Source organism: Monomorium pharaonis, chromosome 5 (genome assembly GCF_013373865.1).
Source record: "Monomorium pharaonis isolate MP-MQ-018 chromosome 5, ASM1337386v2, whole genome shotgun sequence".
Classification (NCBI taxonomy): domain Eukaryota; kingdom Metazoa; phylum Arthropoda; class Insecta; order Hymenoptera; family Formicidae; genus Monomorium; species Monomorium pharaonis.
This window is the reverse complement of record NC_050471.1, coordinates 12,185,368-12,200,099: the sequence shown is the minus strand read 5'-3', so window position 1 is coordinate 12,200,099 and position 14,732 is coordinate 12,185,368. Positions and strand designations below refer to the sequence as shown.

General features: G+C 43.9%; 1 protein-coding gene across 1 annotated transcript; it reads right to left on the bottom strand.

Annotated features, from left to right (window-relative positions):
* Positions 1-9,189: 9,189 nt before the first annotated feature.
* Positions 9,190-11,650, bottom strand: LOC105840193 (nucleoplasmin-like protein ANO39). The gene is made up of 4 exons (XM_036286993.1): positions 11,414-11,650; positions 10,029-10,318; positions 9,376-9,445; positions 9,190-9,312 (listed from the first exon to the last, which is right to left on the bottom strand). The coding sequence occupies exons 1-4, from the start codon at positions 11,648-11,650 to the stop codon at positions 9,190-9,192; spliced, it is 720 nt and encodes a 239-aa protein (XP_036142886.1).
* Between the last annotated feature and the right edge of the window lie 3,082 nt (positions 11,651-14,732).

The following is a 14,732-nucleotide window of genomic DNA, read 5'->3' as shown; positions in this document are numbered from 1 at the left end:
TTTTTCGACGTTTTTTTTTTTTTTTCCTTTCGCTGTTACACCTTTTCCGTATTTGTATGGAGCGAGGTACAGTCCCTTTCCACCTGTGTATGGACCAAGATATACACCACGACCTTCCATCGTGTGATTGTGACGTTGTAACTCCTCGAGCTGACTTCGCGCGACTTTACTATCATTCACTGCTTTTGCCACGCTAGCCGCTCCACCGATTATGGATCCGAGTGCGCCCAATAACGGTAGAATCGGTAACATGCCGCCTCGTTTTGCTGTTGGAAGTACTCGTTTTTTTTTCGTTGTCTTTTTCTTCATTGTCGTCTTCCTCATGCCCATGCCAATCTTTGTTTTAGCTTTCATAGCTGCCCAAACAGCAGCAGCAGCAGCTTTCTCTTTTAGAGCTGAATCTTTTGCGATTACACGTCCTAATGCTTTCGTGGCGAGTACCTTGTCCGCCGCGTGTCGTTTAGCGAGATTGTTGTTATGAGAATAAGCAATATCGTGTTCGCGGCACGCTGCGTCCAATGGATTTACACCCTGATCGCCTCTGGCTAATCGTTTTTTCAAGTGTGTTCCCGGACCGCAAAACTGATATCCAGGGATATGTAGCTCGAAAGGAAGCGCGTTTATCAAGCGATTTAACAAACCACAACCCGATGGCATTCGCTACAATTCTTTATCAACGGTATGGGACCGTTGAAATCAGGAATATCAGAGGGATGTGATAACAGCGCGAATATCTTTGCTACTGAACGATTCGCGGTTTTGCGCGCATATAAATAGACGTTCGGTCCTACCTTTTTACTTAGTAGAAAATGAGGTTCGTACGACAACCGTTGGCGATACGCGTTACAAACTATGACAACAAATTGTCACTGATGGGTGACAGTGGTGAGAAGCGTAAGCATGGTGAAATGCTGCCGAGTACTATACGTGCAATTATTTGCGGACCCTCGAATTGTGGTAAAACCAACGTTATCATAAGCTTGTTGGAAAGTCCGCACGGCGTACGTTTCGAGAACGTGTACGTGTACTCGAAATCGTTGCAGCAGCCGAAATATCGATACTTGGAGAATTTGTTAACATCGATCGATGAAATCGGTTACTTTACATTCTCTAATAATAGTGACGTTATTCCTCCGAGCGAGGCGCGTTCAAACTCAATCTTCATTTTTGATGACGTGGCGTGCGATAAGCAAGATACGATAAGAGAATACTTTTCAATGGGTAGACACTCAAACGTCGATAGTTTTTATCTCTGTCAGACGTATGCTAGAATACCTAAACATCTTATACGTGACAACGCGAACCTATTAATCCTGTTCAAGCAGGATAATACCAACCTGAAGCATGTATACAACGATCATGTGATTACCGATATGACGTATGATGATTTTTGTACATTGTGTCGCGATTGTTGGCAGCGTGATTATGGATTTCTAGTGATAGACAAGGATAGTGAGCTTGCTAACGGACGATATAGAAGAGGATTTAACGAGTTTGCGATACCACGGAACGATTAGTCGTTATCGATACGTCAACGTTAAACAAACGTCAACATGGCTGAAAAGAAAGATATACGCGAGCGTGAAAATATCGCAAAGGAGATTGAGAAAACGAGTGAATCAATCCGAAAAAAACATCGTGCCTTGAAGACCGGTAGGATCGAAGAGGATATCGTGACCAAGAAACACTTTGAACCTCTCATTGAACCACTGCAAAAGATTGTTGACAATTCTAGTACACACGCAATAAAAGAGGAGCCTCGTGACGATGATGTTGAAACGTCGTTTGTTCAGAAGGATACGACAAAGAGTAAGATAAAGAGGAAACGAAAAAACACTTCGATGGATCACACCTTAAACAAATCGTACAAACTTATGCGGTATACATTAAACGACGCGGTAGATTTGCCATCGATACAGGATGAGCAGCATCAGCATACGTTAAATGATGCAATGGATTCACCAGCGATGGATTCGCCAGCAATAGCGTCCACGCCGCGTATGGTTGTTGTACAACCCAAGTCGCTCGAGAACGAAGATGTTTTTGAAACGACAGACGATTCGTTTGCAGCAATCGTTCGAAATCGTTTGCAAACACCAGAGGGTCGAAAAGCGTTATCGCAGCACTTTGGTCCGCTAGGTCAAGAGTACATCGGAGGTTTCCTCAGCGGTCATGGTGAAAAAGAGAAAATTATAGATATCGTTTACGGTGTTTATCTGGGCAAGGATGAAATGATGCTTGGTAGTAAAAAGTTTGACGTGGACAGCGAAGATAACATAATTGTCGACGGTATGCGATACGTTGGCACACCGGGTCTTTACGAACTAATCTTTAAGAGATATCCTGATGATTCCCTCTACACGGAAAACGATAAACAAAAGTACAAAAACATATTGTTGGTTACAAACGCGCATAAACGAAATCACGTTTCACACGGTCGATTATTGAGCAACAAGGGATATAAGTATAAATATATAATTGCACCGTTATTAAATGATAAATTTACGATTGGAAAAGGATTACCTAACGTTGCGACATTAAATGATAACGCGATTGATTACGTGCACTGGGATGATCCCAACGAGCTAGTGGATCGCTTACGTTTGCTTGAAGCTTCGCGTCAAGCTGGTCACAATGCACATGATAATGAGATGTTGTCAATAATTGAGGAACTTCGCGAGGCTGGCCTTATTATAAATTAACATGAAAGAATGTGAAACGAACGTAAAAGAACGTGAAACGAACGTGAAACCAACGTAAAAGAACGTGAAACGAACGTAAAAGAACGTGAAACGAACGTAAAAGAACGTGAAACGAACGTAAAAGAACGTGAAAGAACGTAAAACGAACGTGAAAGAACGTGAAACGAACGTGAAAGAACGTAAAAGAACGTGAAACGAACGTGAAAGAACGTGAAACGAACGTGGAACGAACGTGAAACGAACGTAAAAGAACGTAAAACGAACGTGAAAGAACGTGAAACGAACGTAAAAGAACGTAAAACGAACGTGAAAGAACGTGAAAGAACGTGAAACGAACGTGAAAGAACGCGAAAGAACGTGAAACGAACGTGAAAGAACGTGAAAGAACGTGAAACGAATGTGAAAGAACGTAAAAGAACGTAAAAGAACGAAATAAATCATAGTGTAATTTCATCGCGCGCGTTATTACTTGATCAAGTTTGCGAAACATGAAATCATTGAAATTCAATAGACGCGTTAGTTCGGAAAGACTGCGACTCGTCGAGGAACTGCACGCTCCAGCAAGAAGAAATTTTCCACGAAGACGTGTTATAGTTCGAGGATACGACGACTTGTGGCAGGCTGATATCGTTGAGATGCATCCGTATTCGCGTTTCAACAAAGGCTATCACTACATACTCACTGTCATCGATGTGTTGAGCAAGTATGCGTGGGTTGTACCACTTAAGAGCAAGGGTGGAAGCGAGACGGCTAACGCTATCGCCAAGATAATTCGAGAGAGCAGTAGACATCCGAAAAACTTGCAAACCGATATGGGGAAGGAGTTTTACAACGCTGATGTACAGAAACTCTTGAAAAAATATGATATCAATCATTATTCTACGTACTCTGTAATGAAAGCGTCGGTCGTTGAGCGATTCAATCGCACGCTGAAAAACGACATGTGGAAACAGTTTACGTTCAACGGCAATTACAAATGGATTGATATGTTATCGCGTCTCGTGTCTACTTACAATACCCGAAAGCATCGAACAATTGGCATGCGACCCGTTGACGTAACACCCGCAATAGCTGAAAGACTCTTGGCTACAGTATACAACGCTATAAAGATTGCCGGTCCGGCAAAATTTAAAGTGGGTGACTCTGTACGCGTAAGCAAGTACAAAACTGTCTTTGAAAAGGGTTATACACCAAATTGGACGACTGAGGTGTTTAAAATCATTAAAGTCCAGCATACCAATCCCGTAACCTATCTACTCGAGGATTATCGCGGAAAATCTATATCTGGAGCGTTCTACGAGTACGAATTACATCGCACGACTCATCCTGATGTATTTCTTGTGGAAAAAATATTACGCAGGAAGGGTGACGAGGTCTACGTAAAGTGGTTGGGATTCGATGGATCACACAATTCATGGATACACAAAGACAATATCATTTGATTCATACAGAATAATAAACATTTATTTATTATAAACATACAAAAGTATAATGTATAAAATATACAAATAAATTTTTATAATATATAACAAAGAGTATCTTTATTTTCTCTCCATCATCCGTAATACATAATACATATAAAAATTAATTAATTAATCTTATTTCGTACAAGTTTTAGATACATAAAATAATATATGCATACAATATGAAACGCAGAAATATGAAATACAAAAATATGTTAAAATGTATAATATATATACAGTACAAAAAATTAAAACTATAAAATACATATAAAATATATACAATTATAAAATACGTGTTTAATATTAAATATATTACAAAGGTATCCGCCAATGCCCCCACGGTAAAGTCTCGGTCGAATTCGGTACGATATATCGTTTGTTATCGTATGGGCTCAGGGCAATTTTCTTTTCGGATACTGTATATACTTCGTGCAAGTTGGATCTTATGCACGACTGGCGACGTGTTAGTTCAATCTCTTCGCGAAGACAGCGCGTGTAATCGTCGAACGTTATTGTTCGCGCGACGACGCTGCTTTTGATACCTTTAGCCTTTTTGGTGTCTTTCTTCCCATCCACCCTTAATGCATACATTTTTGCCCTGAGTCCAACAAACTCGGTCATTATCGCACCGTTGTTCTCATCCTTCATCAGACCGGGCACTTTTTTATTTTTGAGAGGCATACCGTACACATTGTCAATCGGATAATCGCTTGTATCGAATCTTACAATATCACGTTTCATGTTTTCATAAATATTCTCGCACTCGACGTGGTATACGAGGCTGTCAGTATCGGTATACATTACTTTGCATTTGTCGCGATACAGCGGTAGCATGTACTCGTGATGAAATTCATACAAACAGATTTTTGAAATGTCAAGTATACACATTCCTACATAGATCGGCTTGTTGAATTTCACCTCGAGATTACGCAGTTCGACGGCGATTAGATTCTCCGAAAATACGCTTCTACTGTGAAAATTTGGTCTTGCAATCATTGCCTCCGCACCATATCGTCCCTCCCATTTTGTTAAAAGTTTTACGTCAACGTGATTGCGCACATTCTCCATAGTTTTCCCGAATACCGCATTATTTATAAGTTTATATAAATTTTTTTCAAAATCATTTTTCGCAAGGGTTCGGAATCGTGTATTTAATTCAATATACTCGCGGAGCCATGCAGACTGAGCAAATTGTAATATACGATATATTTTTGTTACGCGAAGACCGTGGCGCGTGCACTGCTGTAAATTACGATAATGTATAATGTAACGTTTCTTATCGCAAACAGTTGCAAGCAATTTCTCTTCCCGCGTACCAGGCGGCTTGTCGCGCGTTGGACAGAACGGTAGATCGGCGTGCGCATCGTGAAGATTTTGAGGATACTCGAGATCAACCTCGAGAACGTAACCTGTGAGTGAATCCGGAGCGATTGCGTTTACGTTAAAATTAGAGATATCTTCAACCCATTAAAATTTAGCATAAGGTAGAGGTTGACACATTGCCCATCCATATAAATTATTGACGTCAAAGTACATCAAATGTGACGATGGTTTCGTTGAGTCGTACGACTGCATGTACTTATTATTCGCTCGCGCATATCTACCTGAACATTGACTTAAACCTCCACGTATACCGCGCTCAATGAACAATATCATGTCAATGTCTGTGAGTAGCTCAAACTTTACACGCGTATGTTTTAGCATAGCGTCCCACGTATATCCGGGGAGTGTGTAATAATATGCAGGATCGAGACCATAACTTTGAATACATGTGTCACGAAAATTTTCAAAAATGTCAGCTAATAACAAAACATCTGTTTTTAAATATAAGTCACTGTATTCACCTAGCGTTTGAATGGAGAATCGCTTCCAGACATTCTCAGCGTGCGCGTAATCGCTCTCGCATACTGTATCACCGGTCAGACTACTGAAAAATGATTCGCGCGGCGGTAAACACGTGTCCTGCAGCTTGTCCACGCAATCCACATATTCATAAGGAAATACGCCCTTTCGAGTTAATAAATTAAATTCTTCGTTAGATAAATTTGAAAATTCTGAACGTACAATTTTTAATTTATCGGTATTGAGATATGATGATAATTTATCAAGACTAGTGTTAAGAAATCTGAATGAATCTATGAACCTTAACTGCATATGTTTTCGTGAATCTTGTTCGGTGGTATCTTTAACGGTTTTAGTAAAAGAAATATACTTTTCTTTTGTAATCGGTAGCAAACTGACGCCACCTTCAAACGCGTTTGCTATTTCCTTTATTATGAAATGTGAATCATAACCTGATAAATTGTGAAACACTATTGGAATAACATATGAATTCTTATAATTTAAATTGCAAGTTGAATGTGCAAGACCTCGATATTTACCGGTTAAATGGCAATGATCGCGCACTCGCGTATCATCCGGCGCGAATAAATTATTACAAATATGGCAATGTGTCGCGCTACGGTACGCCTCCCACTGTTCTTTCGACAACGCGTTCATGGGAACATTAGCTGATAAACGTATCTTAACCTTATACGCCAGTTCTTCTAGCTGTTTAGTAAACCACGTGACGCAATCAGGATCGCGACGAAATCGATATACAGATAACGTGTCGTCAAATGAGCATCGCACGTAGTATCCGATGCTAAATACCTGATGGTGTTGATATTTATAAGATCCTTGCTCCGTGTCAGATTGCGTCTTCTGCAGCACACACTCCAAATCGGCATATACGACGAAGGGAAGCCGTTCCTTGTGTTCGGGGTTACGGAATTTCAGCCACTTGTCTTTTTCATTCGGTAATAAGATGGCGCAGTCGTTCATTCGATTACAGTCCGCTGCGTGTGATTGTAATTTTTGCTCAGAATCAAAATAATGTAGGCATCTGTGAATAATAAAAGAAACAAATTTATTATTATTTAATTTAAAAAAATATATATGTAAACATGTTTATAAAAGACTTATTACTTACCGATCGCAAATGTATTTTTTCCCATTGTGTTTGCTCACTTGCATGCTTATAAGCCGGGAGAGATTTTTTATCCATGTGAAGTGTCCCACGTTGTCTTCCTTGTCTTGCATGTATAGTAAATTAACATGCTTTTCCTTCTTGTTGTCGGAAAGTCGCAAGGGGACTAATCTTTCCTCTTCCATGCCGTAGACGTTGACGGAAATGTTATTATTAAGCCGCTCAAATTTTTTTATGTCTTTCAACGCGACTGGAAACTCTATATCACCAAAATTTAAAACTGTTGAATAATGCGGGTACGACGATACTCTATCACTATGCCTTTCTGCAGGATGTAAAGCGGCGACCACCGACCATGCGAAGCATGCATTGTCTTCAGATTGCACATTGATTATTGCTTTTTTCAGCATAATAGGCCGTGGTAATGTAAAATGACATCCCGCACGCATAGGATTGTACTTATTTATATTAATAGTTAAATTTAAAATACGTGATAACGCCCACCCGCTATCGCGTTCTTGAAATTCTTCCAGCAAAGCTAATGTAGGCTCGATAACGTATAGCTCGTACCATTCGTTCAAATTAGATAATTGAAAAAGTGCATAATTCTTTGTATTTACACTCTTGTTAGCATGTTTATCCCCCGCAACAAATTCACCATTAAACGCAGTGTTCACTTTTACACTACCGTGTCTTTCTAAAGCATCCCGCACTTGCTCAAGCACAATGTCTTTGGCATCTTCAAGAAACTGTCGAGGTTCGATGTGACGCACGTTAATCACTGCAACGGTTAAGATACGGCTCTCGAATGCCGTGTCTATTTCGCGCCACTCAAGTCTCGCGTTATTACTATCGTTACTAGTGCTAGCGTAATTGCCACCAACGTGCATGAAACGTCTTTCCAGTCGCACCTTTTCACCCGCGAGTCGAGCGATTCTCGCTACCAAAGATTGCCTCAGTCCAATGGCAAGTCGAGGACGTTTGGCACGATTAAGTTCTTCGAGTTGTTCGATGCACTCGTCGCACCACTGCAACCACTCGAAACACTCCCCCAAGGTAGCGACTCCATTTGCTCGTTCTAAAAGGTCGCGTTCCACACGATCAAAATTTTCCATTTTTACGGAAAAACTGAATCGTTCATTGAAGTTAGAAAAGCTGACTGCACAGACTTTCGGGTAAACTTGCTCGAAAACGTCTACGGGATGCTCCAAGAGTCTCATCTATATATACTAATACCATTTGTAAGTCACGTGACTTTTGAATTTTAGAAAAAGGGAAAGCTGAGATTTAACATGTTGCTACACGTTCAATTGTATTGAAGAAATTTTTCAGGTATAATATTAAACGCATACTACAGTATCCGAATGTTATATTTTTATTTTTTAATCTAACATATATTTTTAATGTCTGTAAAATCTAGCAGCCTGATATCGGCGCTCGCTAGCAGCCAAGATAAGGGCGCTGTTTATACGATTAGTGTAGTGGGAGAGAGATAAAGAGCAAACCGTAACTGAGGTGGAATATACATAATATAATTTTTATTATTTAATTATTTATAATTTAAATTAGAATACATATGCATATGTAATCTAACTCAAATTATAAATAATCAAATAAAAATTACATTACATATATGAAATAATGATAAAGTCTCTTTACCTGAGCGGCGGTGGTGATGAGCACAAAGGACTTTCGAAAACATGTTGAGACAAGTTTCTCATTTGTTAGAAAAACAATAAACAAAAGAGTTTTGAAATTTATGATAGGGTAATATGTTATAGAGAAATAATAAAGAAAAGGAAGTTTGAAATTTATGACAGGGTCAATTGTTATACAGAACAAAAGAAAATTTATGACAGGGTCAATTGTTATACAGAACAATAGGAACAAAAGAAAATTGAAATTTATGTGACAGGTCAATTGTTATACAGAACAATAGGAACAAAAGAAAATTGAAATTTATGTGACAGGTAATTATCCCTTCCCCCTTCCCTCTCCCCCTTCCCCCAATTCTATTGTTTGGGTCAGAACTCTCTTAGTACAACTACTATTATCTTTAGCTTTTCTCTTCCACGTCTGGATCATTATCATCTATGTCAGCGTCTGGATGCTCGTCTTCGTCGAGCATCCAGTAGGCCAAAATTTTCTTGGCCGGCCGACCTGAGGGATGAATTGTCATCTGAAACAACCCAAGAATGTTACATTATACACACGAAACATTAAACTTACGAATAATACTTACAATTGGTTTTGTTGCTGCTGCGCTGTTGTCGCTATTGCTGTTGCTGTTATTAACGCTGCTGCCGCTGTTGCTGTAACACGTCAGTTTTTATTGATAAATAATTACAGTCGGTTGGCAATATATCTCTTAATACAAAAAAGTAAAAATTTTTACATAAAAAATACTGTAACTCGCAAACGGTTGGAGATACGAGTTTGCTCGTGGTCCCGTTCGAAAGATCTCGTCGAGAACTACGAAAGAAACCTCGCACGAACCTCGTAGCACCAATCGTTCGCGAGGTACCGCGAAAAAAAAAATTTTTACTTCAAAATACCGTAACTTTTAAACGGTTAAAGATACGAATTCGATCGTGGTCCCGTTCGAAAGATCTCGTCGAGATCTACGAAAAAGGTTCTTTGCTCGAACCTCGTATCTCTAACCGTTCGCGAGTTACGGGACTTTGAAGGTCGGTTTCGTGGTACCTCTCGGGAGCGCGGAGCCTTACCTTTCTTGGTGCTAGCGCTCCACGGAGTGACCGGTGGCGCTCTCGTTTGACCACGAAGGCTTGGGTACACGAATTTCGGGGAGAGACCCTTTTTCGACGTACTCGACGAGAGCTATCACCTCCCAATGTCGTTGACATTATTAATAGATCGTTAGACGACAATACTTACCGCTGTTTCTTGAGCGGAGGCTCTTCCTCCTCCTCCTCCTCCTTCTCCTCCTCGGTATCGTCGTCGGCGACGTTGTATTCCGATAACGACGAGGTGTTATCGTCGTCATTGTCGCCACCGCCGCCGCTATCGTCGCCGCTTATCGGCTGCTGCTGCTCTTCCTCCTCCCCTCTCTCCTCGTCGAGTTCCGCCATCAACTCGGCAACCTCGTCGTCCATCGACAATGTCGACGGGAGATCCTCGCTCGAGGGAGTAGGTACGCGTTGACGCATCTCGTCGTTGTCTACTAACTGCAACAGACCAAGCCACACACGCGTGTAAAGCGACTTCCGAACCCTTTATCCACGAGGGGATAATGTTGGTTGTATAAAAATTCTTTATATACAAACCGATAGCTTTGCGAGCACTTGCGAGAAAGGTGCCCTGGTCGTCGAGAAACGCCGCCTAGCGGAAACGTGAGTAATTAAACTTGGACGCGTCTTTCGCCATTTGATCGAACTGACGTTATCCTGGAAAACCTGGTAACCCTCGTTATCGACCCCAGTCGACAAAGCACGTTTGCCTTATTATTAGTAGGAGTCGGTAAGGTAGTCGTTCCGCCTTAGCAACCGTCGACGAATGTCCAATTTCCTGCACGCCGAGCGTTGGTAGAGTACGTGCTCCATCGGTAACTTTACGCTTTTGTATCTTATATAAATTTCCTATCGTAACTTGATACCGTGTTGCAAATTTGCTTTGTTACAAAAATTCGACATTGAAAATCACACGCCATTAAACGAATATTATTACTTGCTGATAACTGATCTTGTCTTTTATTTATATTTATTTTTATTTTTCCGGGGGGGGCTTCGCCCCCCCCCCGACCCCCCTAGCGGGGGCTTCGACCCCTGCACCTCCACCCGGGGGCTTCGCCCCCGGGACCCCTGACCGGGGGCTGCGCCCCCTGGATCCCGCTGTTCATCTTCTTGACCGGAGTACACTTGGGGGTTTAGGTTTGTCCGTCGAGTGTCTGGGAACGCGCGTCATCGGAAGGGGGAGAAAGTAGGAAATCTCGCGGGGTCCGGGTGTCTGGGGTCGACGTGGCTTTTGGGCCGCGTGCGACCCGACATATACGGACGTTACCCTCGGGGTTACCGACCTTTCTCCCCCTCCCGACGACGTGGCCGTTGGAGCCGCTTGGACGTATTCCAAGGCCGGGGTCCAACGATCAGGCCCGCGCGCACGCGGGTTGCCAGGGCCGCCCGAGAATCACTCGGGGTCTGGGTCTGGCGACGCGCGCGCGCGCGCGTGCGCGCGTTCCATTTGATAGCTCAACGGACAGCGACTGCGTCCCTTCCGAAGCTGTCCGTTGGGCAGAGGGAGCCCGTTTCCCGGGAGGTGATTACCCGGGAGCGAGCGGCTGGTCGCCGCGGCGGGTAAGGCGATGGAGGGGTCGCAGCCTCCTTTGCCCCATCTGTCCGCGGGACCCCCCGGGTGGCGCCACCCGTTGCGGTACCCTGGATGTCGGAGGCCAGGGACCCCCGAAAGCCCGCGGATACCGTGAGTCTTGATGCCCCGGCCCGCGGAGGAGTAGGGGGCTGGAGTCCAGTGCCGGAGATGCACATGCCTCCGGCCAGCGACATATGCCGACCCCCCGACGGAACTCGGGGCCCTGCATACGGGTCATGTTTTCGGAGCAGGTGAGGGCACGCCCGGTCGGCAGAGCCGCAACGGGGAGTGGGATAAACCAAAAATGAGCACACCAATTAAAAAAAATATTAAAACAAAAACACCAAAAAAAAAAAATAAAACGGGTATAGATCCGAGGGTTCTTCAAACTCTCCATAAGTATTATGGCATTCCGGATTTGCCAGAAATATCTCTGGTTCCGCAAGCGCCAACGTCGTCGACGTCGCCACAACCGCCACCGCCACTAACGACACCACCAACGTCGTCGCAACCGCGTCTGTTGCCAAGAATTTTGTCAGACGTGAGACTACACCGTTTCGCTCACCGCGACGAAACGGAAGAACAGCGGCAGTTGCGGAAGAACCTGTCGTTCTTAAAGCAATATTACAACGAGATTGCTATCAGCACTAAGACGGCTACAACAAGGGCAACGACGTCGTCAACAACAATAACTTTAGAGGACGAGGAGAAGGAGGAGGAGGAGGAAGAGGAAGAGAAGGAGGAGGAGGAGGAGGAGGATGTGGTGACACAATCGCTACCACTACCGTCAACGTCACGGTTCGAGGCGTCCACCAGCCACGAGGTTAACTGAGAGAACCAGGGGGAAACACAAGAGAAGACGAACGACGACGACGACGACGACGGCGACGACGATCGACATCCGGCTATTCGAATCTTACAACCAACGTCGATCCGTACGGATTACGCGTCTGGCTGTAATTTAGAGTCCAAGAGCGATGTGGACTCGATTCTTATAAGTTGTCGAACTTTACGGCCTTTCGTCGTCAAATACAACTGTATGTTGCGGACAAAACCAAACGTTCCATTGCTGGTAAAGAACAAAAAGTACACCAGGTATATGGACAAACGAATGTGTTTTGAACCCCTTTGAATTTACCGTGTGCCAGATCGACGAAAGAGACGTGCGCGTATGTTATCAGGTAGACACGACCGAAAATTTTTTCCGTAACGTACCATTGAGAAGCACGTCGACAACCGAGGGACGCGGCCGGGCGACGTGTGCCGCTTTCATGGAAAACATAATTTTGGCCGCGGCGCAAGAATTTCCCGTCGACAGCGAATCAGCCAAAACCGGCTTGAGATGGGCCTCCTCCGCCACCGTTGACCGGAATTATACCATTTTTCCCCAAGATTTTGAATCATTTGCGCAAAGAGTCGCCAGCAAGCTCTTAGAAACAAATATGCCCGCGACATGCGGCATGAATAAAATTCGCTTCCAATATTGTAAACACGGACTTAGATTAGACAAACAGCGGGGAAAACGCTTTCTTCGAAATCTCGTCGACGTCGATCATCCCGACGTCGACGTGATTCAAGTCCATAGAGCGGACATGCTGTTTTTTGCCGACGACGACGACGACGACGCGATCATCGTAAAACTCAGCGGTAGAGGCGACAATTCTCTCCTCGGTCTCTTCTCCAATTCAATCAATCTTCACGGCAAAATAAACCGTTATCGGACGGGTTTCCTGGCCGATTACGGTTATTTTGCGCGCCATGCCTCGCCGCGCGATCTCAACAGCGACCACGGACGCGTGGTTACGTTCGCGCAGGCCTACAATTCGGCCGCAAAAATGGCGCGACCGTGCGACTCGGGTTACATAGCTAGCTACGCGATATGTCGCGGCTATCGCTCCGATGATCAATTGGAGGAAAAAAACAAAGCCAACGACAGTCGACAGTATATAACCGACATCGTGTCGTACAATCGGTACTATGTGAGACGCCGCCAATGTTTAAGAATCGAAGAGGTTCTTACGTTTGATTGTTTAAGATTGCCGGCCGCCATCCTGTCGCAATCTCTAGACGCGTATCGCGTCTTTTACGAGGAGAAATGTTGCGTAACGCAAGAGCTTTTACGTCGGGGACTCGTCGTTCGTCTCCACAAATGGAGTCGCCATTTTGACAACATCGTCAAGGGCGACGTAGATTTTTTAAGCAGCGTAATTGCCAACGAGCCCGTCTTCTTAGAGTTTCCGTGGACGCCGGCGACATTAGTCAGAAAAATCATTCGCGCGGAATTTAGAACGATGTATTTCGTACACGGGCGCTCGTACAAATACGATTACGCAATCGTAAAACATATGTTCACGAAAAAAAATGAATTGGACTCAAACGAACGCGGCATTATCAAGTTGCGTCCACTCGACGACGACACAGATTGTTTCTCCTACCCAATTTTTTGCTCGCGACTCAATTATCAGTGCGTCAAAACCATTAGACACGCGTGGCTCGCGATACAAGGCATGGTGTCACTACCCAACGACGACGACGACGACGACGACACCGCCGCCGTCAAATGTTTCATGACTTTATACACCTCCCACGCTTACGGGAGAGGGTTTGTTACCTCAACGGCGGCCCAAAATATACCAGACTCTCAGGTTATTAAATTGGCGCGCGAAATATTTCCTCGCGTGGACACAGTCTTCACGGCCGAGTATTTCGGCCAAAAGTACAAGACGTATGACTCTCGTAAAATTTGCGACGTATATCCGGCGTCGTACAAGCCGACCGTCTAGCAAACTTAATTATAAATTGCGGCGATAGAACAACAACGTTTGCAAAGACAATGATGGAGTGCGTACGCGTAAGAAACGTTGACGAATATCGCCAAAATTTAACGTCGTTTATCGAGAGATACGTAAACGTCTTTCCGATCAGATTAGTCGACAATAAGGCGCATGCCTACGCATGGTCGTGATGAGACAAGAGCGAGAAGAGGACGCGATCGCGGACTATACGACGAATCGCATGACCATCGACGAGATTCGTCGACTTGTTCGCAGAACGGACAAGCGTTCTTTAACAACAATGACGACAACGACGACGACAACCACGACGACGACGACGACGACGACGACGACAACAACGATAACGTCCCCGACCGTCGTAACACTCGATACAACTCCGCTACCACTGATTAAAAGACGTGGCAGACCGCCCAAGGTAGCGCAAAATCTAGAAACGACTTTAGATCTGACGAGCAGCACAGAAAAACGCAAGAGAGGTCGA

Excerpts from the sequence above, each read along its gene's own strand:
- LOC105840193 (XM_036286993.1), bottom strand. The coding sequence starts at position 11,650 with ATGTCGCTGGCCGGAGGCATGTGCATCTCCGGCACTGGACTCCAGCCC. Across the intron at positions 10,319-11,413 it reads GACCAGCCGCTCGCTCCCGG|TTAGTAGACAACGACGAGAT; the intron begins GTAATCACCTCC and ends GGTCTGTTGCAG. Across the intron at positions 9,446-10,028 it reads CCTCCGCTCAAGAAACAGCG|CAACAGCGGCAGCAGCGTTA; the intron begins GTAAGTATTGTC and ends GACGTGTTACAG.